This window comes from Talpa occidentalis, unplaced genomic scaffold (assembly GCF_014898055.3).
Source record: "Talpa occidentalis isolate TD23 unplaced genomic scaffold, MPIMG_talOcc4v2.1 talOcc4.8, whole genome shotgun sequence".
In the NCBI taxonomy this organism is placed as follows: Eukaryota; Metazoa; Chordata; class Mammalia; order Eulipotyphla; family Talpidae; genus Talpa; species Talpa occidentalis.
Window position 1 is genome coordinate 70,837,767 of NW_023605194.1, and position 27,448 is coordinate 70,865,214.

General features: G+C 55.1%; 1 protein-coding gene across 4 annotated transcripts in view; it reads right to left on the reverse strand.

Annotated features, from left to right (window-relative positions):
* HHAT (hedgehog acyltransferase) overlaps positions 1-27,448 on the reverse strand; it is a 75,813-nt gene that overhangs the window by 37,673 nt on the left and 10,692 nt on the right. For all 4 annotated transcript variants that reach the window (XM_037497803.2, XM_054690780.1, XM_037497801.2 and 1 more), the window contains 5 exons: positions 19,136-19,203; positions 17,480-17,593; positions 14,504-14,698; positions 11,415-11,621; positions 6,272-6,434 (listed from right to left, as the gene is read on the reverse strand). In XM_037497803.2, the coding sequence (XP_037353700.1) occupies positions 6,272-6,434; positions 11,415-11,621; positions 14,504-14,698; positions 17,480-17,593; positions 19,136-19,203 (747 nt within the window). The remainder of the gene's footprint in view (positions 1-6,271; positions 6,435-11,414; positions 11,622-14,503; positions 14,699-17,479; positions 17,594-19,135; positions 19,204-27,448) is intronic.

The following is a 27,448-nucleotide window of genomic DNA, read 5'->3' on the forward strand; positions in this document are numbered from 1 at the left end:
CCGAGACCTGCCTGGTATCCAACCCTGGAGATTAATTGGGGGTCAGGAGAGGGACCGAGGGGCCAGCAGGAGACGCAAACACAGAGTCTTCACCACCCTCGTGTGACACAGAGCACACGTGGTGCCCACAGCGGGTCAGAGACCGAGACCCTGGCTCCCCGCCTCAGGAGGCCTGACCCGTCAGGAACAGAGGTGCATTCCTCCCAAATGCGGAACACTTGACATCCTGGCTACTGGGAAAGCTACTTCTGAATACTTTCCGATTAGGGTTCAAATCTCCAAAAAGCCTCTCTTCAAAGACAGCGCACGGTGCCCGGGATAGGAGCAGTCACCTCACAGACCAGCAACCCCCACCGCATCCTCTCTGATCACGGGTTGTGGACGTTGCTGGGAGGGGGTGGCGACTGGGAGCCCCGACTGCCCATGCAGAAGAGCAACGTCCAACTGCTCCATGAAAGAGCAAGTGCTCATGAAACCAGAAGGCTCGAAAGCATTTCCACGGCAACGTGAGTTTAGGATCTTAAAAACTGACGAGGGCCCCTGAACACATGCCGAATGAAGAGTTTATCAAATCCGCAAAAGCCTCCGCTCGCCTGAAACCTGTGTGGGAAGACTGACTGCAGAAGCAAAGAGGCAGTACACACACACTCACACATTCACACTCGTACAAACTCACACTCACACTTCACACACATGATCACACATGAGGAAGAAGCCGGTCAGCAGGGCCCATGGCTAGTGGGGCCCCCGGGCAAGGCAGTCCCCCAGGCCCAAGCGCCCCAGGCACGTCGGGCTCATAAGGGAGCCGGCCCAGCACAGGTGTCCATAACCTTGACACTTGGGCAAGCCCAGCTCCGGCAGGCCCGGATCCCCCATGGCATGCACTGGCTGCCCCTTTCAAGGGCCTGGACAAGACACTGCCGGGCCACGTGGCAGGCATCCTGGCCAGTGGCTCAGGCTGAAGCCTGTTCCGCAGGGCCGCAGGTTGCTGAAACTGTCTACAGCAAAGTGTATTCAAATGCACCCCAAGAGAGGAAGGGGGAGAACCAGGAAGGATTTGAAGGTCCTCAGTCTGGTGTAGGGCAGGGGTGTACGTCTTCTAAAGGGAAATTAGCTTCCCAAAAAGGCCACCCCACCCCCCACTCCTCTGTGTGGCTAGGCCCCTCTTCAAAGACCCCCGACACGGAGGCCCCTTGGGAAGCATGTCCAGGACAGAACTGAAGGAATGAAGGAAAAACAAACATCACCCGTTGCCACGGAGTGCCCAGAACCAGAGGGTAGCACTGGGGCAGCGCTGCCAATTGTGTTCCTCCTCCCTGAGGGGCCTCAACCCCCAGCACTGCTGACCTCCCGCCTTGCAGGAACTGGCATCCACACCTGACCCACCCACCCTGGGGCAGGCCCTCCCTGCGTGTGAAGACCTTGAGGGGCTTCTGTGGAGGCTGGGGCACTCCCATTGCCCTCCGGCAGCCCAGGCCACCCACCCTGCCACACAGATCTGCCCCGGGCCCAGCCTGCCTGGGGTATAGGTGCTGCCTCTGCCCTCCTCCCTCTCGTCCAGGCAGGTGCTGATGGCCCCTCCCAAATCCCCAGTGAATGCCCCACTCGAGTCCTCGCCCAGCTCCTCATTCACCAAAACAGCCCAAGAGAATGTGGTCAGGTTCCTTAACACCTGCTGAGAGAGCAGGCCCCCACGAGCACTCTCCTACCCGCCAAGCTGGCCCTTAGGCCATTCCGCAAAACCAAGCCCAAATCCTGTCCTAAGTCCTCTTTGCTTAGATGCGACCAGGGTCCCTAGCCCTAAAGGCACAGTAAATCCCCCTCCTCCTCCTACAGTGCTCGCTGCCCAGCCCACAAACCATGCTCCAGCTCCCACCAACCAGTGAGGCAGAAATACAACTTTGTTCAAGTGTCAGCAGATGTGGCCTGGAAGAGACCCCTGGTTAAAGTTGACTGCAGGCTCCCCGAGTCCCTGTGGGAGGCTGGAGCACAGCCCCTGAGCGCCCAAGCCAGAGTGACGGCCACAGGCAAGTCCACAGCCCAGCCACGCAGGCCAGCAAAGACGGCTCTTTACCAGCCAGGCCACCTCATAGTCTCAGGGCAGGGAAGACACTTCAATTGCCAAAGACACTTCAACTGCCGGAAGACTAAAAGACACAGTAAAATTAAAATGCATCAATCTAGCTCCAATAACAAATTCATCAAAAGGTAAAAAATTAGCATCAAGCCACAAACCAAAGGAAAATAGTAACATTTGCTCTTGCTGCGTTAGCTGGAACATCCCTGAGGGTGTTGAAGGGAGCGGCAGGAGTGGTGACCCGGCATCCTGCCTGCCTGTCCTCATCTTAGCGGGAGAGGACCTCGTGTCTCCCCTGTAAGCACTGTGGTACCCGAGAACGCTCCATCTCCCCTCGTTTGCGGAGAGTTTTTAATCATGAGTGGATGTTGGGTTTCGTCAAATGCTTCGTGTGTGTGTGCCGTATGAGCATACATTTTTTCTTCTTTAGCCTGGGGAGGGGATGGATCAATAGCACAAACACGTATGACAGAGAAGAAAAACAAAAACCTATAGTCCTGGACAGGACACCTGCTCAAGCCCATTAGCAACCAGGGAGACATACACCAAAGCTGCCACGAAATCACATACACTGGATTTCAAATGAAAAGTCAACACCAAGTGTTAATGAAAATTTGAAACAATAGGGTACAAGTGGGGTCAATGAAGTTTGAGAGTAACTGGGCCTTACCTTGCCCATCAGGACATGCGTGGTACCCTTGCCCAGCAACTCCACGCACAGGCCAGCACTGAAGCAGCATTTAGAGACCCTGGACAGTGACTCACCCAATTTAGGAATTTCCAATCAGCATTATTGGTTATTAATTACTAAAACAGTACAGAACGGAAAAGCAATCAGAGCACACTGTAAGCGCTTTAGGTGACATAGTCCCCGGGACGGTTAATGTGTGCGCTCATGAATGCACACACATGCGCGCGCGCACACACACACACACACACACACACACACACTCACTCACTCTCTCTCTTTCTCTCTCTCTCTCTCTCCTGCAAGACTGATCGTCCTGCTGGGTGGAGGACAGAAAGGACCCCACGGCGCACTCAACAGTGAGAACACAGCAGACACAGGGGATTCTCTGAAATATCGTTTTAAGTGAAAAAAGCAAGTCACAGAAGAAATCACCTATGAATCTCCATAGGAAAATTTCTTAAAATATGCAGTTTCAGGAATCTAACCATGGTAAAATCATCACAAAGACAGGGACAGCTCTTTGCCCTAACAGCAAGGAAGAGGCAGAACTAACGTAACACTGACTTGTTAGGTCTGTGAGAGGTCATGGGGCACAGTGCTGCCCCCAAACTTGGGGAGCTCATGCCCACAGCCACCTGGAACAGAAGCCCTTGCAGGAAGCAGCGCTGTGCAGGAAACCTCACCTGCAAGTCCGTCCAATGGGGCCAGCACTGCCCTGATGCCAGCGCCAGTCAGAGTCGTCCCAAAGAATCTAGACCGTGGTCTCTTACTAACACAGATGCAAAAACCCTCAACATGAACCAATCAACTCCCACAATGCACAGAAACAACTACACACAACCAGTGATTGATCCCAGGAAGGCAAGGCTGGCTCAGCATCTGAAAATTCATTCCTGTGATCCATCCCCTCCCCAGGCTAAAGAAGAAAAAATGTATGCTCATACGGCACACACACCCGAAGCATTTGACGAAACCCAACATCCACTCATGATTAAAAACTCTCCGCAAACGAGGGGAGATGGAGCATTCTCGGGTACCACAGTGCTTACAGGGGAGACACGAGGTCCTCTCCCGCTAAGATGAGGACAGGCAGGCAGGATGCCGGGTCACCACTCCTGCCGCTCCCTTCAACACCCTCAGGGATGTTCCAGCTAACGCAGCAAGAGCAAATGAAGCAAAGCTACTCCCTAGGGGAAGGACTGTCTACACAGAACCCCCCGAGGAGGACTGTCTACTACACAGAATCCCCCTGGGGAGGACTATCTACACGGAATCCCATCACTGCCTTGGCTCAGAGGTCAGTTGACTACATTTACGTGGACCTAGTTCTGGGTTCCCTAGTCTGTTCCACTGATCTCTTTGTCTATTCTTTCATCAATATTGCACAGTAAGTCTTGACATCAGATGTGGCAATTGTCATTGTCAAGCAAGGGTCTTCCTTTCTTCCCAGTTTGGTTTCACTACAAACTTCCTCACTGTTTTGTTCCACTCTCCTAGCTACAATACAAGCAGCACAGTCCATGCAAGAAAGCTGATGAGCCAAACTTATGAACATGTGCAACTCACTCTACAGAAGACACTAGCAAGTGAGCAGACAAGCCACGGACAGGGAGAAAGTCTTTGCAAAAGACATGTCTGATGAAGGACTACTGTCAAGAACACAAGTGTGGAACCCAGCAAGAATGAGGGGCACAGGCTGCTGGAGGAGACAAAAGGGCAGGGTGCTCGTGGCGAAGCTCCTGCCCTCATCCCCAAAGAGATGGAACTCGAGACGATGCCAAGCTGCACTGCAGGCTGCAGGGACAGCCACAAGCCAGGCGCTGGGGGCATGAGGGCCAAGGATGCACGAGGCACCACTGCCTGGGGCAGGCACCTGCAGCAGGAGATACAACCTGCTGCTCAGAAGGGGCCAAAATGCACATCCTCCCAGAAACACACACAGATCGTCCGTGGCAGCTTTACTCTTGGCTGCCGAACTCAGTCACCATGATGTACCTCAGCAGAGAAGGGATGAACCATGGCCACTCCAGGGAGTGTCACTTGGCAGCACAAAGCTGCCAGCTGCCAAGCTGGACCACAGGCAGCACCAGACACGGATGTGCATTGTCAACTGTTCATCTGGGCAAGCCGCAGCCTGTGCAACTCTGGCCCTAAGGTGCTATGGAAGGGGTGGTGACAAGATGGGTGGCTCCCAGAGGTGAGCAGGATGCAGATGGCAGAGCAGTGGAGACGCTGCAGGCTGTGAGAGCCCACTGACCCAGCATCCGTGGCCTGTCCTCCCGCAGGCCGCGTGGTACCAACTGGCTGGGGCGACCGTCGACGCAGGGGCACCCGCTCAACAGAGGTCACCCGATGGGGACGCGGACAGCAGGGCCTTTCACCCTTCTCCATTTGGTTGTGAACCCTAAGCTGCTCTCAGAGTGTTTTCTAAAGTACTTTGAATGGGGTAACGGCAACCCCCAATCAGGTTCTCTGGGCTGGGAGGCTGAAAGCAACGGGGCTGGCTTCCATGCTCCTGGTTCGTTCTTGAGCAGGATGTAGACACGAGTGGGTCGCTGGTGCTTTTCCGGGACACCAGGCTCCCCCGTCTCAGGCTGGCTTGGGGTGGGGGGCGCCGCAGGGAGATAGCTTTCCTCACTGCCTGCGCCCGAAACTCAGTTACAGACACCGGCCCAATGTGGTGTCCTGATGAAAGCGCTACCACCAGGATGCTATGTAAACCACCTTTTACTCTGACTCTGTCTAGCCACACCGTTAAAGCTAAGAAAGTCAGTCACCCCAACTGAGTAATATTCTCTGGAAAGAGATGGTCAGTGATGCAGCTCGGCCCTTCCTAGACAGCCTGTGTGCACATGGCACCAACTAAAAGACTCTTCCAAGTCCACACCCCACGGTGGAGGAGGGGCGGCTGCTTTTGGGCCATGGGGGACAGCTTCAACAGGCAGGAAGATCCTCATGTCTCCATCAGGCCACAGCGCTGAAGCCGGTCACCCCAGTGTTGCAGGAGGTGCAGAGGAGAACGTGGGAGGCCGCTCAGCAGGGTGTGGCCAGCGGCCTGGGCCAGAGGAAGGGAGCAGAGACCAGGCCTGTGTGGAGCCCTGCTGCTCCCCCACCCTTGAACCTGGAGTGAGACATACACCCGCCTGTAGGATTCCAGGATGGGGACAGGCAGGGGGAGCCAGGGGAGGGCCGGGCACCACCACTCCCTCCATCTGCTGGACGCTGAGGCAGCCCCTGACCTGCTTGTTTCCCCTCATTCTCCAACCACTTGCCCAGGGAGTCCTGCCCATGTGGCGACGAAGATGCTGAACTGCACGCCTACTGTACGCAGAACCCAGGGCTGTGGGGCCACGTATGTGGGCAGTGCCTCCAAGCAGTGACCCAGGAGCTGCCCTGGCTTTGCCATACATGCTTTAGTCCTGAAGCACAGCCTCTGCCACCTGTGCACGCACCCCGGCCATGGGGACAGCCCTGCACCACCCCGTGCCACCACCTGCACTCACCTAGGGCCCAGCTGGAGACGGCCCGCAGCAGGGGAGCACTGCCACACAGGGCGTGCGTGTAGGCGAGGTGCAGCATGAGCTCCGCCAGGCACCACCAGCACAGCAGGCGGCCCAGGCCCAGGCCCAGGCTGACCACTGGGGGGCGGGGCGCTGGCCGCTGCATCTGCAGTGGGGACAGAAGGGTGGTCAGAGGGCACCCAGCTCAGACACCTTCACGCAGCCCGGTACCGCCCACAAGGATTGCACCATGAGGAGGGGCTGGTTGATGGGCCTCAGGGATGGCGCTGCGGTGACAAGGTCACAGCCAGACTGAGGATGGGGGCATCAGCAGTCAGGTGCCGTACCCCTGCACCTGCCCCTGCTAGGGGCAGGTGTGCCCTGGCCTCTCCTGGGGACTGGGGGCCCTGAGCTCCACGGGGCCTGCATGTCTTCTCCTACCACCACTCACGTCCAAGGCTGGAGGGAGGGGCTCAGTGGGGCCGTGACATCGACCTGCAGTTACTTCTGGGACTCAGCAAAGATTCAGCAGGCAGGAGGGGACACAGGCCTCACCAGTGGTGGCTGAGGACAGCTAAGCACGGACAGCAGGGGAGGCGGGGCCAGGCCGGGCCAGCTGGTAGTCCCGAGTTGCTTCACCTCTGAGCCTGGACCAGGGCGCACGATGCTCGGCCCAGCCTGCAGAGCCCAGACACACCCGCCACTCAGCGAAGCCCCCAGCACCACGTCCCATGTTTCTCGGACGGGGCCCAACGCCCAGGGGGACAAGGCTTCTGGTGATCCAGATATAGGTGGAGTCCACTCACCCCAGGGCCACAGATCAGGCACAGACGCCAGGATTGCTGCCTGGCCCCACGGCCACTGTCTGGGCCCCACGGTGGCTCAAACAGTGGTTCTGGCCACCGTGAGCAGGCCACGCAACCTGGGGTCAGCCAATGCCTGCCCCCAACCAGACAGACAGACGGATGGGGCCTGCATGTTTCCAGGGTCTTGTGCCAGAGTTGCGGCCTGGAAGCAGGTGCCGAGGGCCACTGAGGCACCGTGAAGCTGGGTCTACAAACAGCAGCTGGACCCAGACCTTGGTGGTCAGGGGAGACTGTGTGGGCACCAGCAGCAGCACGCAGGCCATCTCCCGGCCCCCCTGACATGAAGGTGGGGCCCTTGGCGGGGTCAGTGTCCATCCTCATTTTACATTAGCTCTGACTCCACTTTCCACCACTTCCTGGAATGCCCTCCCACCTTGAGAGCCAGACTGAGGGGTGGGGGGTGGGGGCATCACCATAACCTGGTGAGCTGGGCTGGGAAAGCCTGTCCAGCTTATCAATTTGTATTAAAAAAATTAAACAGGGGCCTCCCCTGGTGGCGCAGGTGGTTGAGTGCCACACTGTGAAGCTGTCAGCAGCCCCTGCAGCACCAGTTCGATCCCGGCTGATGGGCAAGGGTCCAACATGGTGCAGCAGACCTCTCCTGTCTCGCCCGCTGGTTCCCTCAGCAGTGTATTTCATCAGTCTGCCTGTTTTGTTCCCCGCTCTGTCTCTGGTGAGTCCTCTCACCCTCCCGCACATGTGGCCTATACCCCGGTTCTTGTATAAATAAATAAATCTTTAAAAAAAAATTAAACAGGAATTTCCTTTTCCCTTTTATTTTCCTGTCTGATTGGTCTGGCAGGAAGGCCCCCAGAAGGTCTTCCCCAAGAGGGAGGCCAGACCCCAGCTTACAGGCTAGATGCCAGCGACTCCCACTCAGCAGCACCTGGGCCCTGCAGGCCCCGACCCAGTACCACCCAGGCAGCATCCACTGAGCCCTCAGCTCTGGCTGCAGCTCAGCCGGACTTGATGGTCCACAGCGGAGAACAGGCCCAGGACACCCAAACCCCCACGCACAGATGCCCCCAGTCCCTCCATATGACTTTGTAGTATCAGAGAAGGAGGCCAGAGCTTGACAACCAATAGGCCGGCTTGTGCCCCCCCCATGCTAGCTTCTGCTCGAGCACCCCGGGAAGAAGGCTAGGCGAGCCGGGAACTGGTCGGTATCAAGAACCAACAGTTGTGCTCGTGGGGAGCCAGCAACAAGCCCCTGGGGCTCTGCACCCCCCACTACTGAGGCAAGGCCCGCATCCTCACCTCCCTCTGAAAACAATCACGGGAAGCTGTCCCACCCACCCCCACACCAGCTGCTGCCTCCTCTCCTGGCCATGCCTGCCCCTCACTCAGGTTCCCAAGAGGGCACTGAGCGCCTGTGTTCACACTGCCAGGCCAGGCCTCTGCACCTGAGCACCCATGGGGGCCAGGGCCACACCAAGGTCAATGCCAGGCTGGACGGTGGCTGTCCCAACCGGAGGGCCTGCCTGGAGTCGGCCAGGAGGGAAGCCCAGGTCCCTGCCAGGCGTGGCCTTGGGGGCCTCTGATTTCTAAGCAAGGGGCCAGGGATGGCTGTGGGCCAAGCACCTGCCCGCCAGCTCATGTGCCCAGCCAGCCCCCATGAAGGCATTGGGCACCCGGGGTGCAGTCCAGTCCTGCAGTGGGGACACAGCTGGGCTGGAGGACCCAGACAGTTGTGAAATGTGGTCCACGCTGTCCCCCCTCAGCCACGTCGGAGGCCGTGCCACCCCCTAGCAATGTGTGGTCTGATGCGGCACAGACAGGTGTCCAGTCAGGGTCGGGCCTGAGGGGGGCTTCACAGCTGCCTGGTCCCTGCAGCGGTCTGTGGGCCACCGTCCCATGCCAGGCACCTACAGGTAGAAGCCCTGGGCTGGACGGGGAAACAGGCCAGACGAACATAGGCTTCTACCCAGAGCGGCCACCGGCCCCCATTCAACCTCACTGACCTCAGCATGTGGAAGTCCAGTGTCTGCCCCACTCACAGGCAGGAGGAAGACAGGAGGGGGACAGGCTGCCAGCTCTACCAGTGCCATATGCACGGGGCTCCATGCCGAGGGCGCTGGCCCAGAGGCTGGAAAGCGCCATCAGTGGGAATTTTCAGTGGAGGCTCCGGAGGAAGACATATTTACTTGTCTGAAAAGTGCATCTTAAAACACATTGTATTTTAAAACCTCATTTTATGCAAATTGCATAAAAGGAACATCGAGTCTGTTCCAAAGGCCGATCAGAGATGGCAACTGGGGGTTGGGGGCAGCAATGCAGGCCCAGCCCCACCGACAGCCTCCCAGGCCACCCCTCCTGCCCTGCCCCATACTGCCTGCCACCACCAGCAACCTGGCTCCTGCCAGGTGGGGCTGCCCCATCCCTGGCCTCAGCCCGAGTCCCAGAAGCCCGGCCTCCCCTCCATGCTGGAGGGGAGCGGACGCAAAGCCTGCGGTCGGGGGGCCACAGCTCAGGACCAGTTTCTGGCCTGCCCTGATCCAGCCGCTCGGGCCCAGCCCATGCCCCTCACTGGCCCCGTGGGGTCCCCCCACCTTTCCTCCTCTCACACCCATCTGCCTCTGGTCAGCTGTCCGGTGGCTCTCAGGGACAGTGACAAGGGCCTGTTTCCAAGGTTGTCATGAGGATGGCACAAGCCGCCCAGGACCGGGTGGGGATGGAGTGGGCACGCAGCCAGCATCACAGTGATGGTCACCCAATGGCTCTGTGAGCCAGAGCCCAACGGGAACCCAGACATTGGGTCCTGGGGCCCCTGGGCCTCTCTTCTGAGGACCCTGGAACCAGCATGTGCACCTCTCCTAGAGCCAGAACCTGCCAGACCCCCTGCAGCCATGCCACAGCCCAGACCGAATGCCCACAGCCCTGGTTGTGCTGGCCTCGGGTGACCAGTGATGGTCATGGCACAGTGCCCTGCATGGGCTCATACCTGTGCCAAGCCACCCGGCCCCCAACAGTCCCCGGGGGTCCTATCAGATCCCCCGTTTCATCGATGACGAGGAGCCTGAGTCACCACTGGGCCAGAGCTCAAGCCAGAGCAGAGCGGCCTGGCCGTGTAGTTACACACCTGGAGGGCTCCTGAGCCCCCCACCCAACCCCAGGCACTGGCTCCTTCCTGCATGCTCCAGCCTGGTCCAGGGAGGGGGTGACCAGCAGCCTGTCCTGCCCTCCAAGAGCCTGACCCCACCTCAGGGCTGCCTGGAGCCCCCAGTGCCTCAGAGACAGCCCTGGGGGCAAGGCCAAGTCCTCGGGCCATGGAGGCTGCTGTCCTGCCTGTGGAGCGTGGTGCCCTCTGCCCCCACCCAACCCAGAGCCTCACCTGCCTAGAACCTCACCTGCCTAGAGCCTCACCTGCCCTGGAGCCTCACCTGCCCTGGAGCCTCACCTGTCTGGGCTTCCTGGGCTGAGTCTACCTGCCTAGAGGCCCAAAGCTGGCAGCTCCGCCCCGGCTCATCTCCAGGTGGGGCTCTGCTGCCCCCTGGTGGCACCGCCTTCTCTACCTTCACCAGGCCGGTCCTGGCCACCCGACTTCCTCCAGCCCTGGCTGGGGCATGCCGCTGGCCGTGGGCCCCCTCCCACAAAACCCAGCTCCCTCCAGGCCTGTCAGGGGTCCCCACCTCTGTGCGTGCTCCCTCCTTTAAAGGCCCTCAGACCCACCTCCAGGTGCTGCTGGGGCAGGCGCCCGACCCGTTTCTCCCCATCACGCCGACTCTCCCATGAGCCTCCCATGGGGTGGCCATGGGGCGGCCCGGCTGCCTCCCAGGGCCCTCTGTCAGCCCCTCAAGGCACCTGGGGATGGAAGATGAGCCCAGGTATGAGCGGAGCCTCCAAGCCAGTGTCCTCACGGGCCAGCCCCTGCTCCCTGCAGAGCGAGACATGGGGCCCAGGACACCTAACGGCATGTGGGGTCAGGACCTGGGTCCCCGCAGGGAGAGCTGAGCCAGGCCCTCGGGGTGAGGACCTCGGGCCAGAGCCGCTCCGGGGCAGAAGTGGGGGAGCGGTGGGGTTGGGAACAGCTGGGGGCAAGGACCGCGGGCCAGAGCTGCTCCGGGCAGAGGTGGGGTGGGGCAGCCATGGGGTGTGGAGGGGCAGCGTGGGGTGAGCGGCTGGCAAGTGGCTTCTGTCCTCCATCGGGGAAGGGATAGACACGTGTCCGAGTGTGCACCCAAGAGATGAGCGCACTTTGGGGTGAGGTTCACCCCAGGGCACTCCCGTCCTACACAGGATGTAACAGCGGGTGGAGGGCGACGGATGGCTGGGGCACCCACCTGGCAGACGAAGTGCGGGAAGCTGAGCGCTGGCCCGTTGTGGAGGACGGGGTAGTAGAACACGTAGGCCAACAGCCAGGGGAAGGAGCGGCAGGTGGGCAGTCGCTGCCAGGCGCGCTCCAGGCTGAAGCCGGTCCAGGCCAGGCAGCGCACGGTCAGCGTGAAGTGCAGCAGGTGGAACTCGTTCTCCGTCCGGTACCAGCCTCTCTGTAAAGCCAGGGCACAGGCAGTGTGAGCAGCAGCACTGCAGGGCCGAGGGGGCGCCGGGACACACAACCTTGTCCAGGCCGTGGCAACCATCCTCTCAGCATCAGCACCCTGGGCCAGAGGGTGTGGGGGCCGGATGCCGCCGTGGCCGATATGGAGATCCGCCAGTCTGCGTGCTCCGACTGCCCCACACAGCTCAATGCCCCCATCCCCCAGGGCCTGCCGGGACCCCCACCCCCGCAGCGTCTGACACTGCTGGAAGGCCAGCACGTGACGTGCCAGTAGTGGGCAGGGTGAGAAAGGACACAGGCAGTGACAGGAGTCGAGCCGTGTAAGCTCAGGGGTGAGGCCAGGGCACTCTTTCACAACCACAGGGCAGTCCTGGCCTGAGGTGCCCCATGGACGCCGCACATAACGGTCTGCCAGGTGCAGCCTCAGCACAAAGGAAGGAGAGTTGGGGCGGCTTCAGTCGGTGCCGGCCTCAGTGGCACTGAGGGCCAAGCCCAGCGTCTGCTCCATGCCCAGCATGTCCCGCCCAGCAGCCCCCAGCGCTGAGCCTGGAGACCTCCGAGGCAAATCTGTCCCTGTCTCCCTCAGCAACTGCCTCAGGCCACTGCCTGCGCCATAAGCAGAGTCTGTCTGGCTGTCCCCATGTCAACTCTCCCCAGACTAAGGCACAGCTGGGGTCTGGCTGGGCCGGCACCACTGGGTCTACTCTAAGCCCACATACCCTGTGTAGCCCTGAGCCCCACAGCCCATCCCTGAGCTGGAGCCGTGGCCTTGGTTACTGGGGCCCGGATTTCTGATCCATGTGCTGAAGGACCAGTCTCAGCCCAGCCGGGGAGGGAAGGGCAGAGGCTCGGCTTTTCATGCTGCTGGACTGTCACAAAGTCCACCTCGTCAGCTCCTCGGAAGGGCCCTGAGGCAGGCAGGCGCCCACCCCTTCCCATACCTAGATGGCAGGTGGGCTCGGCAGTCACAGCAGCCTCGGGCTCTGAGGGTAGGAAGAGTGAATGGACAAAGCAGCTATAACCTGGCTGACTGCCAGCTCCCTTCCCCCGACGGCACAAGTCAGGCAGGGACCAGAGGGCCGCCTGGACCCATGGACGGTAGACAAGCTAGGACACAGGGACAGATTCTGCAGGGCACTGGTTCCCTCAGCTGACTGGTGGTAACCAGGCAACGTCGAGACCTCCTGGCCGAGAACTGGCTCTGGGGTGGGCTAAATTGTGGGTCACGGAGACATGGGCCACTGGCTTCGTAACTGAAAGCCGCTGACTTGCTGCAGGGTGGTGGGGAGCAGTGGCATCTGAGTGACACTGCAGGGGCCCTGGGGAAGCCCAGCACGCCCTTTCCCAGGCCTGGCCAGGGCAGTGTCTACAGAGGCCTGACCTAGACGGAGCCTGGGATGCTGCCCTCACCCTCCAGAGTCTATGCTGTGCCCACAAGGGCACAGGGGCTTCGTCACATCACCCACACCCTCAGCCATGCAGGGCCCAGCACCAAGGAGGGGCTAGGAACTGTCCACTGATGTTACCTGGGGACATTTGGAAAGGGACGCCGCTCAAAGGGAGACGGTGTGCTTTCTGCAGGGACAGGGACATCTTTCCAGACAGAGGTCGGGGTGGGGTGGGGGGATGCTGAGAGAGCCAGGGAGGGTGCCGGGCAGAGAGGCAGTGGTATTTAAAGGGCAAAGTGGCTGATGCACCCAAACAGCAGCTCCCACAGCCTGGTCAGCATGTCTGAGGACCAGGCGGGCACGGAGGTGCAAGACACAGAGGCCCTGTTCCTGGGGCCCGGGACACGGACACTAGGGTGGTCCCAGCATGTTCTGGCCCCGGAACAGCTGCCCTGAGAGCTGGACAGTCCCTGCGCTGATGTTCCCCACCTGTAACAATGGGCCTGCAGCTCCCCTTGAAAGTGTCAAGATCTCAGTCAGGGGAAGGGACAAGGTGCTAAGGGGCTGAGGGGCCCCACCCACCCCAGCCCTTGGCACAAACAGGGTTCAGACACCCCATCACTGAGGCAGAACAGAGGGTCCAGAGCAATCCAGGGAGGAGCAGAACACATAGCAGGAACCAGAAACCTTGGTGGGGGAAGGGGTCCTGGGAGGGCCAGTCACTCGGCCACGCACCAAACTCCTGAGGTCAAGGCCCTCTCAGGTCCCCAGCACCGCTGGGCCAGGCCCGGAGCCTGCACAGAACACACGCTCAGCCACCGTGAGACAGAACAGTGTGAAGCTGAGGGCCGCCCTGCCAAGACTGACGCTCTTGCAGCTGAGGCCACAAGCAGCAGGGCCGGTCAGCACCCTCCTCCGCCAGCACAACCACCAGGCAAGACGCTGGACCCGCTGGGGCAGACAGGGGAACTCCCCAAACTCACAGAGCTTCCAGGGGGATCATGAGTAGACACTGAGCAAATCAATTAAGAAGAAAAACACCTGCGGCACCTGTCCCAGGGGCTCTCCTGGGCCTCAGGTGAAGGCCGGGACTCCCCCTCACGGCTCAGGGCTCTGCGGGCAACTTATTAGGTGCCCAGGGGACTCCTATTTTCCTCCCCTGTGTTCCCATCCAGCACCATCCGTGCTGACCCTAACTAGGAGCAAAGGTGCCCAGTCTGCCCAGACAGCCTCAGAGAGTAAGGCAGGCCCCAGGCAAGGATCACACTGCAGAGTGCACCCCCACATCGCTGCACCCAGCACCTGCAGCCACCAGGGGGAGCCCTGCACAGTCACTGCACCGACTCCATGTGGCCACCAGGGGAAGCCCCCAGTCACCGCACCAACCCTGCAGGGCCACCAGGGGAGTCGCCACAATCCTTCCCACAGCCCCTGCCGGGTCCTGCTGCCCAAAGACCTTCCCAGCGTGAGACCCAGACCTCACCTTAACTTCCTGCGCATCTTCCAGCCTCAGAGTGGAAAGCAGGAGGAGAGAACATAGCCAGCACAGGAGCGGACGCTGGAATTGGGCGACACAGAAGGAGATGGTGGTGTGGAGGAGCAGCATAGCCACGCCGGGGGCACCCAGCACGCGCCAACAGGCCCCGACTCCATAGAGGGTGAGGATCCAGGGTCTGTGCTGAGACAGGGCAGGGCAGGACAGAGAAGGGAGGTGGTGAGCCCACGGCTGGCTACAGATAGTCCTACGGATAGTCCTACGGATAGTCCAACAGAACAGACAAGTTCTGTTGTCACTGTGCTGGGGACTCGTGCAGCAGAGACAACAGCATGGAGGGAGCCCCCTTCGCCCCAGCATGGCACTGGCTGCCCCGGTCCCCAAAGTCCACCAGATTCTCCCAGAAGCAAAAAGCCACTTTCCTTCTTCAGCCAATGCCCCCCAAGACAGGGTCCCACAAGGGGAGACCTCGTGAGGGCCTTGCAGCCACCTCTGTGGATCCAGGGGCAATGGGGAGCGCCCCTCAGAGGGGCTGCCCCACACAGGCATGTGCTCACACGTCCAGGGGGTCTCGGTGAGAAAACTGGACCGTCTGCCCCCTAATCAGACACTTGGCTGTCAAGTTGCATGCATGTCACTGACACCCGTGACAGGTTTATGATACTATAAAACTCCACCCTGCTGCTGTGAGATACTGAGGTGTCTGTGTCATCAGCTTGATAGATCCACTTATTCCCATTTTAGGCAAACCAGGATTTGTTCCACTTAACTGCTGAGTCTGTGGTTGCTGCAGTGAATGAACAATTAAGCAGATAAATTCACGTCTTTGCTTTTATGGCCGTGTCTGGCAGTGTCCTTGCTGTGAAACTAAGGAAACGCACGGGGGCATCCTAGCATGGAGCGGGGACCCACATGGGACTCGGCCAGTCACCTCTGAGTCCACTTCCGTCAGGAGCCTGGCATCTGCACCACCTCCCTGTGGGACCCTGGGAAGTCACTTGTTCTGCACACTGGCTTGTATATATAAAATGGAGGTAAGTGTCTACTTAGTGAGGCTGCATGAGGAGTTAATCCCAGAAAATGCTTCCAACAGCGTCTGCACACAAGTGGGGAGCTGAAGTGCTCCACAGGGCACAGGAGTGTCTTGGGGATGAGCCTGTGAGAGGTGTGCTGAGGAGGGTGCCCAAAGATAGCTGTTCTGGTGAAAACCTGCAGACTTGTCAGGAAAGGCCTGTGGGCGGAGCGTGAGCCCTAAACCCCATCCCTGGTGTCTCACTTCCCTCCCAAGCCCCTGTTCCTCTGTGGTACAAGTTTGATCCCAGCCAGGGAGCTACCCACATGGCGCAGCAGACCTCTCCTGTCTCCCCACTGCTCCCCTCAGCAGTGTACTTCAGTCAATCCACCTGTTCCATTCCCCACTCTCTCTCTGGTGAATCCTCTCACCCCCCACACCCTTGGCCTATACCCCAGCTCTTGTATGCATAAATAAATAAATCTTTAAAAAAAAATGCTGATCGTCAGACATGGTCTATGAAACATCACTGGGGACCTGCCTCCCCTCCCCCCTGCCAGGCCACTGAAGTCCTCACCAGCTCAGCCTCCCGCCCACTGAGCATCCCCCTGCCCCCTGGCAGGCCTGGGGTGCAGTGTTGGGGGGCAGCAGCATCCATGGCACAGGTGGTGGGAGGGTGTATGCCAGCTGGCTCTCGAGAGCTGACCTGGTGATTGTGACTACATGTAACCAGAATGAGCTCAGAGCCAGCCCCGCCAGCTCCTGTCCACTCCTCCAGACGAACAAGGCTGCTCGCCCACAGGGTGGACATGGTGGCAGCCAGCCATGGCGGGTGCAGGCCCAGCCCCGAGTGTGCCTCGGACCAGGCCTGTCGCCCGCCCCCAGCAGCCTCCAGCGAGTCCTAGGCTGAGCAGCACCCTGAGCAGCTGCCGAGGCCGCCCCCTCCCTCTTCCCGCCTATGTCCCTCAAACCCTGTTCAAGGCGGCAAGACCCCAGGGACCAGCTGGCAGGGCACCCATGTCCCCACCCACCACTTTCACTCTGCTGAGCTGGGGCCCTGGGGGCCATGAACACCATCAACAACATATTGAAACCAAGCTAGGGGGCTATGGGGTCCCCTCCTTGGGAGAGCCAGCCCAGGAGGCATGGGCTTTTGGAAAAGGAGAAGCCCTGTCCCCCCAGCCACACACCTGCTCTGCCGGGCCTCACTGTGGGGCTCATGCTGGTGGGTTTCTGGCCCCAACCCTCCCTCACGTGGGGGCAGCAGCACCACAGGTCTGGACAGACCCACCACGTCTCAGGTGCTCGGGGCTAAATCCAAGAGTCCCCTCACACCTGCCCTCCCACGAAAGCCTGAGTCCAGCACCGCCAGTATGCACCCAGTGAGGCGGGCCTTCAGGGACCCTGCTGGGACCCCACAGGGTCCCCACAGGGACCCCACACAGGAACCTCACAGGAACCCCACAGGGACCCCGCAGGAACCCACAGGAACCCTGCATGAACCACAAAGGGACACCACATAGGGACCCCACAGGGGCCCCACAGGGACCTCACAGGAACCCCGCAGGAACCCCGCAGGGACCCTGCAGGGACCCCACATAGGAACCCCATAGCGACCCCACAGGAATCCCACAGGAACCCCACAGGGACCCCACAGGAACCCACAGGAACCCTGCATGGACCACACAGGGACCCCACATAGGGACCCCACAGGGGCCCCACAGGGACCCCGCGGGGACCATGGTTCCCAGGACGCACGCGGAGCGCAGCGCTCAGCGGCCCGGCCCAGCCCATCCCCTGTGGCTGTGGGACCGGGGAGACCCAACGCTCTCCAAAGTCACAAGCCCTTCACCCTCCTGGTTGAAAGCACTGTGCAGGGGGGTGTGAGGGTGGGAGGGCACACCTTCGTCCTGAATGCATGCCTGGACCATGACCGTCCTCCGGGCACATACCTGCTGCGCCAGCCGCATGGCCACCTGTGACACAGCAGCGTGTCCCAGGAGCAGCCAGGCCAGCTGCCGCCGCCCCCAGTCCATCCAGAAGCTCCACTCGAAGTCCGTCGGGTCCTACAGATGCCAAGACAGGGGTCAGGGAGCTCTGGCCACTCCATGGCCACCCTACAGACACCCAAACAGCGTTTCCACGGCGCCTCCATCAACTCAGACCCACCCTGCCAGTGCCCCCGCCCCCCTCCAGGCTGGCCTGATCAACCCCAAACCCAGCCCTTCTCAAGCTGGTCCCAGCCTCTTTGTGGGTGACAAAGGACCAGCACCCCCATTTATGCCCCGTGTCATACCAGTGCCGAATCTGACAGTCACAGCCCCATCACCCAGAAGCTTCCCAACAAGACACTGACACTGGATACCAGTGCCCTGCCAAGGCTACCAGGCAGCCCAGCTGGCCCTCATGGGGGCAGGGGTCCAGAGACGACAGGAGCCTACAACTTCCTCCCTCCCTGGGAAGCTGTGGGCTCTGCCCTGTCCCACCGCTGCTGGGAGGGCTGGCCTGGGCCAGCAGGATGAGAGTGCCTTGGGTGTAAGATGGCTGGGCTAGTGCAGGGGAGCACATGGAGCCACACATAGGCCATGGACCTGGGGGGAAGCAGCTGCAGGACAGGGAGGCACCGCGGCCCATAGGGTGGGATGCGTCTGGACCAAACTCAGCACTTCACCGTGCATGGCCACTCGGAGGCAGATGTAAGGGGATTGGGAATGAGGCACCGGCAGCAGATGTGGGTGCGGGACTGAGGGGCGAATTCATGCCCCCACAAACAGCACAGCAGAGAGTGACACACGACAGGTGTCAGTCCCCACAGGCTGTGAGGTGAGCTCCAGGCAGATGGTATCCAGGGCAGGGAAGTAGTAGGATGCCCAGGGTGGGGGCGGGGATGGGGTGAGGGCCAGGGTGAGGGTCAGGGTGAGGGTGGTTAAGGGTGGGGTGGGGGCATGGGAGAGGCTGAGATTGAGGGTGAGGGGGCCTTGGGTTAAGTCTTAGGTTGTCACTGCTACGGCCTGAGTGCAACCCCGGCCAGGAAGCTACCCACAGGATGCAGCAGACCTCTCCTGTCTCCCCGCTGCTCCCTCAGCAGTGTATTTCAGTAGATCTGCCTGTTCTGTTCCCTACTATCTCTGATGAGTCCTCTCACCCCTACACCTCTGGCCTGCACCCCTGGCCTGCACCCCAGCTCTTCTACGTAAAAAGAGGGAAGGGGTTCTGATGGGCAGGGATGCGTCCAGCACCCTGGTTGGGAGTCCAGGACACACACAGCAAGCCCAGTGCTGTCCCACCCAGGAGGGCACGAGGCAGGCCAGATGGTAGCCCCCATCACAGAGGAGGCAGTTCCCAGAGCAGCCAAGTGTCCAGGCATGGGCCTGTCCAGGCAGACACCGGTTCCCATCAGATGTGGCCAGGTCAGGGCTTGGGAAGGTCAAAGCGCAACTGGCAGGTTTTGGCCAGTCACAGGCAGATTTCTGGTGTCAGAGGCAAGGTCCGGGGCCCCCCTCTTGAGTCCTCTTTCCCAGCAGGCAGACCCAGCTCCAGTGGCCGGGGTGCCACCCACTCTGCCAGACCCAAGAGTGCCGCAGAGCATGAGGCTGCCTGGCCTATACCTTCTTCAGTCCTCTCAACAGAGTGCCGGTCTCCAGGCCAAATTCTCGGTCCAGCTCCTCTTCATGTTCTGACAAGGAAAGCAGAGTCGATCGGTCACAAATCTGACAAACCCGGTTGGTTCGCAGCAGACACCAAGAAGTGGCGGGTGTCCCCAAGCCCCAGGCCGAGACACGGCCCCTCTGGGGGCCTCCCCATGACTTCAGTTCCAAGAGAGACCTGGCGGGTGGCGGCTGTCCCTGCACTGGTCATGGGTCTGCAGGGGAGGGGGCAGGGAAGGCCCCCTCTGGGTCAAGGGGCCCGGAGCCAGCACCACTACACAGAGGTGACCAGCTTTACCCCCTGGGAGCCGCGCCTGCCCCACACAGGAGAAGCCTCCCTGTGGAAACCACCAAAGAAGACGGACTGTGGTCGCAGAAGCCGGACGTGTGACCAGCTGAGGGCACAGGTCTCCCCCACCCCCCTCCCTCACTGGAGTCAGGGACTGAGGTTGGTGCGGCTGAGGGAAGAGAGCAGGAGGCAGCAAGGGGGTGAGTAGGGCCCCAGGGGAAGCCCAGCGCACAGCGACATCCCGAGTTTTCCTGGCAGTGGGGCTGGGAGGAGTGGCAGACACCCCGGAGCGCTGGGAACCCTGTGGTCAGGCGGCATGGACGCTGAAACTCCATCCCCTCCAGTCACAGACAGGCCAGGCCGAGCCGGACCGGAGCCCATAAAAGCCCCGCAGCAGAAAAGACTTCAGAGGGAACCCACAGCCCCCAGAAAGCAAACCAGACATGTGCACACCCAACAGAAGGGGCCAGAGATGAGGCTGGGGTGGTGGTGGCCGCTGTGGGGTCACAGGGCTAAGTTAAGACCACACGGCCATCACACATACAGCCCCCCCAGCTCCCTGTCCCCCGAGAGAGATCCTGGTGGTCCTGACATCACCCCCGGGAGGCCCGAGCTTCAAAGACCAAGACCCTCAGATAAAGGAGCGGTGGAGAGGGGGAGGGGAGTGAAGACAGCCTCAGCCCAGAGCACAGCCCACTGAGCTGTAAATACAATGAAAATGGCAGGAGAAATGATTTCAGCTGTAGAAGACTCAAATGAACATACTACACATTCAGAAGGAAAGAAAACGTGAAGACAAAGGGAAGATAAGGAAACGCTATGAGAAATATCAGACTCAATTAGAAGAGGAAACCTAAGAATGAGGTCGCAGAAGAAAAAGAAATAGGGCTAAAATACTATTCGAGAAATGAGAACTTCCCAACCCTACAGAAAGAAATATGGATGCCCAGCAAGCAGAGAGAGCACCTACATTCTTTAATGCAAAAGACCAGACACATCGTAAAACTATCAAAAATCAAAGATAGAGAACATTTTGCAGGAAACAAGGAAAAAATAGTAACAACTTGTAAGAGCTCCCAATTAGGGATTTCAGCCCAGAGACTCTCCAGGCAAGAGGAGAGTGGAAGGAATTTGCAATCCTAAAAGACAAAAGCAGCCAGCCAAGTATTTTCTATCCTGCAAAATTATCAATTAAGTATGAAGGTGTAGTAAAGGTTTTTTTCTGACAACAGAAGCCATTGGAGTTTTCCACCACCTAACCTATTGCTCAAAGAATACTAAAAGGAGTTTTTCCACAAGAAAAACTGAAGTACAAACCCCTTAGTAAAATGAAAATTGCAATATAACAGCAGTACCAAGGGCAAGAACACCATGTGTTAAGACCACTAGATACTAAGGAGGAGGAAGAAAGGGCAGAACTAGTATAATTAAATGGCAGAGAGCAGACAGCAGCTCATAAAGGAGACAAAACATGGGAATGTAAGTAAAACCCCCACAGTAACCACTAAGCAAAAATCCAGGAAGACACCTGCAGATGAAGAGGGAAATTGATGTAAATACTAAGAAAAGCCATCCAGAAAGAGTAGAAACAAAGGGAAAAGGAAAAACAAAACAATCAGAAAAAATGACTGAAAAACAAATAATAGTAATAATCCCTTAAATATGAATGATCTGATCACCAATAAAAATACATTGGCTGGGGTCCTCCCTGGCAGCCTCGGGTTGAGTCTCAGGCTGTCATCTGCAGCCTGAGTTCAATCCCAGCCAGGGAGCTGACCCACATGGCACAGCAGACCTCTCCTGTCTCGCCTGCTGCTCCTTTCAGCAGTGTATTTCAGTAGATCCGTCTGTTCTGTTCCCCACTCTGTCTCTGGTGAATCCTCTTACTACCCTCCCCTGCACCCCAGTTCTTTGATGCAAAAAAGCAAAGAAAAGGCATTGGCTAACAGTGTGGATGAAAAAAATCCCAGTCATCAGTACTTTGCTACAAGAGACCCATTTAAAACCAAAAGACAAAAAACGAACTAAAAATAACAGGCTCGACTAAGCTCATATTTGCTTAACTGTTTGAAGCTGCTATTCTTACACCTGAAAAGCTCAAATTTCAACTAAAAAAAAATAGTAAGGACAAAGACTATGGACACTATGCTGATCAAGGGAACAAATCACCAAGAAGATGGAGCTGTTATTAATATTCATGCTCCCAACACAGGAGCACCTGCTACATAACAACTCATCTATTAACAGACCTAAAACAATCTACCGAGAGAAACACAATTATCGCTGGAGATTCAACACCCCACTGACAGCAGGATAGATCATCCAGACAGAAAATTAACATAGTAGGAAAGGAAATATTAGGTCAAATGTAATATTAGGTCAATGAAATATTAATGAAATATTAGGTCAAATGTATTTACTGGACATTTACAGTTTTCCATCCTGAAAGTGATGAACACACCTTCTCTAGTGCACATGGAACAGTCTCAAGAACAGATCATATACTAGGTCATAAAACAATCTCAGAAGAGAGACAAAATTAGAAATTAAATCAAGTACCGTCAGACCACAATGCTATAAAGCTAGAAATCAACCATAAAAGCAATCCTGGAACAAACCAAAACATGCAGAGGCCAAAGTGCTTCTGAACAGCTGCTGGGTCAATAAAGAAATCATAGAAATTAAGAAAGAAGTCCAGAGACTGATGAAAATGGAGAGACAAACTACTAGACCCTATGGGATGCTTTAAAAGCAGCACTACATGGTATGTTCACAGCAATACAATAAGATCTCTAACAATCCAACTCCACAATCGAAGAAAATAGAAAAAGGACCAACAAAAGCAATATATATATATATATATATATATATATCTCAAAAAACAGGAGGCAAGAAATAATAAAAATTAGGGCAGAAATAAATAAAATAGAACACAAATAGTCCAAAAGATGAATGAAACCAAGAGTTGGTTGTTTGCAAAAATAAAGTTGACAAGCACGCTTGTCAAAGTAGAATGCTTACAAAGAGAGAAAATCCAAATTAAAATAATCAGAAATAAAGGAGGCAAATTACAACAGATACTGCACAAATACACAGGATCATAATAACCTAGTATAAAAGTCCTCATGCAAACAAATTGTACAACCTAGAAGAAACAGACAATTTTTTAGATTCATACAACCTCCCAAGTTTGAACCCGGACAAAACAGACAGCTTTAAACAGTCCAATCACAAGTGCTGAAATCAAAAAAGTAATAAAAGATTCCCCAAGAACAAAAGCCTAGGACCAAGGAGCTTCTCCATTGAAGAATTCTATAAAACTTATAAGATATAGTACCTGTTCTATTCAAAATCTTCAAAAAAAAAAAAAAATAAGAGTAAAACTCCTTGACATTACCTTGATCCCAAAACCAAACATAGATAGTGCAAAAAAAAAGAAAATTATAGCTCAATCTCTGATGAAAGTGGACGAAAAGTCCTCAATGAAAATCCTGGAGAACCAGATACAGGAACATATCAGGAGACCTGGCCAGCAAGCCCAAGCAGGCTTCCTCCCAGGGAGGCTTTTCAACACATGGAAATCAAGTGGCATCAGCCAGCAGATCAACAAAAGGAAGACAAAAAACAATCATCTCATCAGATGCTCAAAAAGCATTCCAGATGATCCAACACCTATTTACAATAAAGACGCTCCAAAAATGGGAATAAATGGACACTATCTAAATATTACAAAAATTAGGGGCCTCCCTGGTGGCACAGGGGTTAAAGTCTCAACTATCAAGCTATTGCCAGCCACTGCAGCCTAAGTTCAATCCCCAGCCATGTGGGAGGTGACCCACATGGTGCAGCAGATGTCTCCTGTCTTGCCTACTGCTCCCCTCAACAGTGTTTTTCAGTAGATATGCCTGTTTTGCTTTCCACTTTGTCTCTGGGGAATCCTCTCACTCCCTGCACCTCTGGCCTCTACCTCTGGCCTATATCCCAATTCTTGCATGCATAAATAAAAATAAATCTTTAAAAATATTATAAAAATTGTACAGGACAAGCCTACAACCAATATCATACACAACAGTGAAAAGCTGAGAGTATTATATTTCTACCAGGATCAGGAACAAGATAGGGATGTCTATTACCACCACTGTTGTTCAACATAGTTTTGAAATCCTGGCTGAAGTAATCAGGCAAGGAGAAGGCACAAAAGGTACCCAAATAGGAAAAGTTCTGGACCTAAGTAAAATTATCACTATTTGCAGCTGACATGCTAAATAGAAACCATAAGACTCTACAAAAAAAAAACTTGCAGAAACAAATGAATACAGCAAGGTGGTGACACAAAATCAATACACAATAATCGGTGGCATTTCTATCAAACATCAGAAGTACAGCGTATCAGAAGACAGCAAAATAAGGAACAGTTCTGTTTACAATCATGTCAGAAAGAATGCAGCATATGGGAGTGAACTTCACATAGGAGGTGAAGGACCGACCTGTTGAATGAAAACTATAAAACTGGTGAAGGAAATAAGATGCAAAGAAATGGAAGGGGACACAGAAAGGAACACTTGTCCTCGACTCACCCACGACAGGCCAGCTAGACACATGTCCAGGTTTACGCATCTCCTGGAACTCTGACAAGGAAAAAGAGGGGAAACTGTGGCGAGCACCAGGAAAGCAGATGCTTCGGAGCAAACATCAGAATGTCTGCAGGGAGATCCCAAAGGCCAAAGAAACCATTCTCAGGGGCCGTTGGGCAGCTCAGCGGGTTGCAGCCACCTGTTCCCGCTGCCGCCGTGGTTGACACCACAGAAACCCAATGGCGCCTAGTCCTGGGCTCCTGGCAATCTCAACCATGTCGGAAACATCAGACTTCTGGGCACCCCACAGGTCAGAAACTGTGACCCTAGTGCCTGTGACCCTTGTGCCTGCAGCCTGCACTGCTCCGCTGGCTGCCCCATTCTGCCACCTTTTTGTCTTAATCTTTTGTCAACGGTTCATTTGTCCTCTGTCTTTCCTGTTTCCTTTTTCCTTGGGGGCTGTTTTTCTATTCCTGGACACCTCAAAGGGGACAGAAGATCCTGGAAAGACATCCCATGAGCCTGAGGCACCTCCAGGGGACCAGACAGAACAGCAGCCACCAGCTCTTGGGAGCAACAGAGCCCTGAGCTGCAATTATACCACCATCCCCCTTTTTACCCTGTTTTTGTTTTTCCTATTTTCACTTTTCCTCTCCTTTATCATCACCATCATAATTCTTTTCCTTTCCCTTCCCCCTCCTCCCTCTTCTCTCTCTTTTGCTCATTTCTACTCTCACTTCTTTTCTGCTTTATTTCCTTGTCATTCTTCCATTCTTCTTACCTCTTCTTTCTTCCTTTATTCTCTTTCTTTCTCTCTGCTGTCCCAAGGCACAACCCAGAGGGGCCTAGCAGGCCAAGGTAGAAGCACATTCCCCTCAGCCAGTAGGCACAGCCCAGCGGATGGGCCCAGCATGTAGATATGCCTGTTTTGCTCTCCACTTTGTCTCTGGGGAATCCTCTCACTCCCTGCACCTCTGGCCTCTACCTCTGGCCTATATCCCAAGGGGTGCAGCTCTGCACGAAACTTGTGGAGACTCGTGACTGACCCAGGTTGAGACATTGTAATGGCTGGGAAGTCAGGGGCTTCTGGGGCAAATCACAACTCACATAAACATCTGCCACAGTAGAAGTGTGCCCAGGTGGGAGCTACAGGAAACCTTCAACCCTAAGCCCCACCCAACCTGTATTCCCAGACACCCAACAGGAGAGCCTGAAAGAGCCACTGCTGACAGCAATCTGGCAGACAGGCACCTGGCCACAGCGGCCCAGGCACTAGGCAGACACACCCCTGCCCTGGCAGGAGAATGCAGGAGGCATGCCCACCCGCATCTGTGGCACCATGGACAGAGCAAAACCAAAGGCAACCAATGGGAAGAAATGTAAGCGATCAAGCAGGCCCTCCTGGGAACAATACACCACAGGAAGTAAGTCCAGCTCCAGACCCCATAACGTGGACACAGAAGACTCTCTCCACCTGACAACGCATTCAGCATTGCCACAATGAGAACACTTAAAGAGTTAAGAGAAAATTCAGAAAGGGGGAAAGAATATAAACAATGAACTGAGGTATGAGAGCAAATCCCTAAGGAAGATAACAGAGTTATCAGTGGGGAGCTAAAGAATTCTGGGAAAAGCCATGAAAACAAAAGAAGTGGAGGAACGAATCAGTACTCTCGAAGATACAGACATAAAAAGATCCAAAAAGAAAAGGAAAGAAAGGTGCAAAGGAAAAAGAATGAAGAAACACTTCGAGAACTATCTGACACATTGAGGAAAGGAAATATAAGAGCCACAGGAATCCCAGAAGGTGAGGAGAGAGACCACGGAACTGAGAAACTAATCAAGGAAATAGTTTCAAGAGAACTTCCCAAGCATGAAGGAGGAAATGAAAATAGACATACAGAAGGCTAGAAGAACACCAAATTACCACAATAAAAGGAAAACTACTGCAAGACACATAATAGTAAAATTTCCAAGAGCCCAAGACAAGGAAAAAATAATGCAATAGATGAGACGGAAGAAACAGATAACCTATAAAGGAAAACCAACCAGGCTGATGTCAGACTTCTCTGAAGAAACATTACCGGCAAGGAGAGAATGGAGGGACATGCAACAAACCCCAAGACAAAAAATGCCAATCAAGAATGCTTTACCCCAAAAAGGTCTCCTTCCTCTATGAGGGAAAAACAAGGACTTTCTCAGACAAACAGAATCTTCAGAAATCCACTACCACTAAACCCCCACTCCAAAAAATACTACAAGCTCTAAAGATAAAACCAACAGAGGAATGAATAGGAAACACAGAATAAGGTATCACAAAATGATAAACAAAATGGTAGTAATAAAAGACCTAGACCTCATGTGCTTAACAGACATCTATAGGACACTGCACTCCCCCAAAATCTGAGTATACATTTTTCCCAAGCACACATGGATCATTCTCCAGAATCAATAACACACTGGGTCACAGGATAAACATCAACAGATACATAAAGATCAAAATCATACCTACAATCTTCTCCGAAAGCATCAAACTAGAAATAAACCACAAAAAGAAAGCAAGGAACCTTCCGATTCCATGGAGATTGAACCTCACACTACTGTAAGACCACTGGATCAATGAGGGGACCAAAGAAGAAATGAAGAAAAAAATACCTTGAGACCAATGACAATGAGGACACAACTTTCTAGAATGTATGGGATGCAGCAAAAGCAGTAATAAGAGGAAAGTAAATAGCAATACAGGCCCACATCAAGAAACGAGAACCCAAAAAAACAACCTAATCTCCCATCACAAAGAACTAGAAAAAGAACAACAAAAAACCCAAAAGACAGAAGAAGTAATAATAAAAATTAATAAATTAATAAAAATAATAATTAATTAAATAATTAATTAAATAATTAATAAAAATTAAAGCAAAAGTAAATGAAATAGAAATTTAAAAAAAAATCCAAAAGAGCAATGAAACCAAAAGCTGGTTCTTCAAAAAAATAAACAAAATAGATAAACCTAGAGCCAGGGTCACAAGGAAAAATTGGGAGAAAACCCAAATAAATAGGATCATAAATGAAAGGAGAAATTATGACACAGCAGAAATCCAAAAAATAATCAGAGATTACTATGAACATTTATATGCAAACAAGCTCAATAATCTAGAAGAGATGTTTTTTTACACAATCATCTAAAGTTGGATAAAGAAGAAATAGAAAACCTAAACAAACCAATTACAAGCAATGAAATAGAAACAGTAATCAAAATCCTTCCCCCCACAAAAAAAAAGCCCAGGACCAGATGGTTTTACAAATGAGTTCTACCAAACACTCAAAGATAAATTAGTGCCTATACTACAAAAACTCTTCAAAAATTTGAGAAAGAAGGAATATTATCAAGTGTTTTATGAAGCCAACATT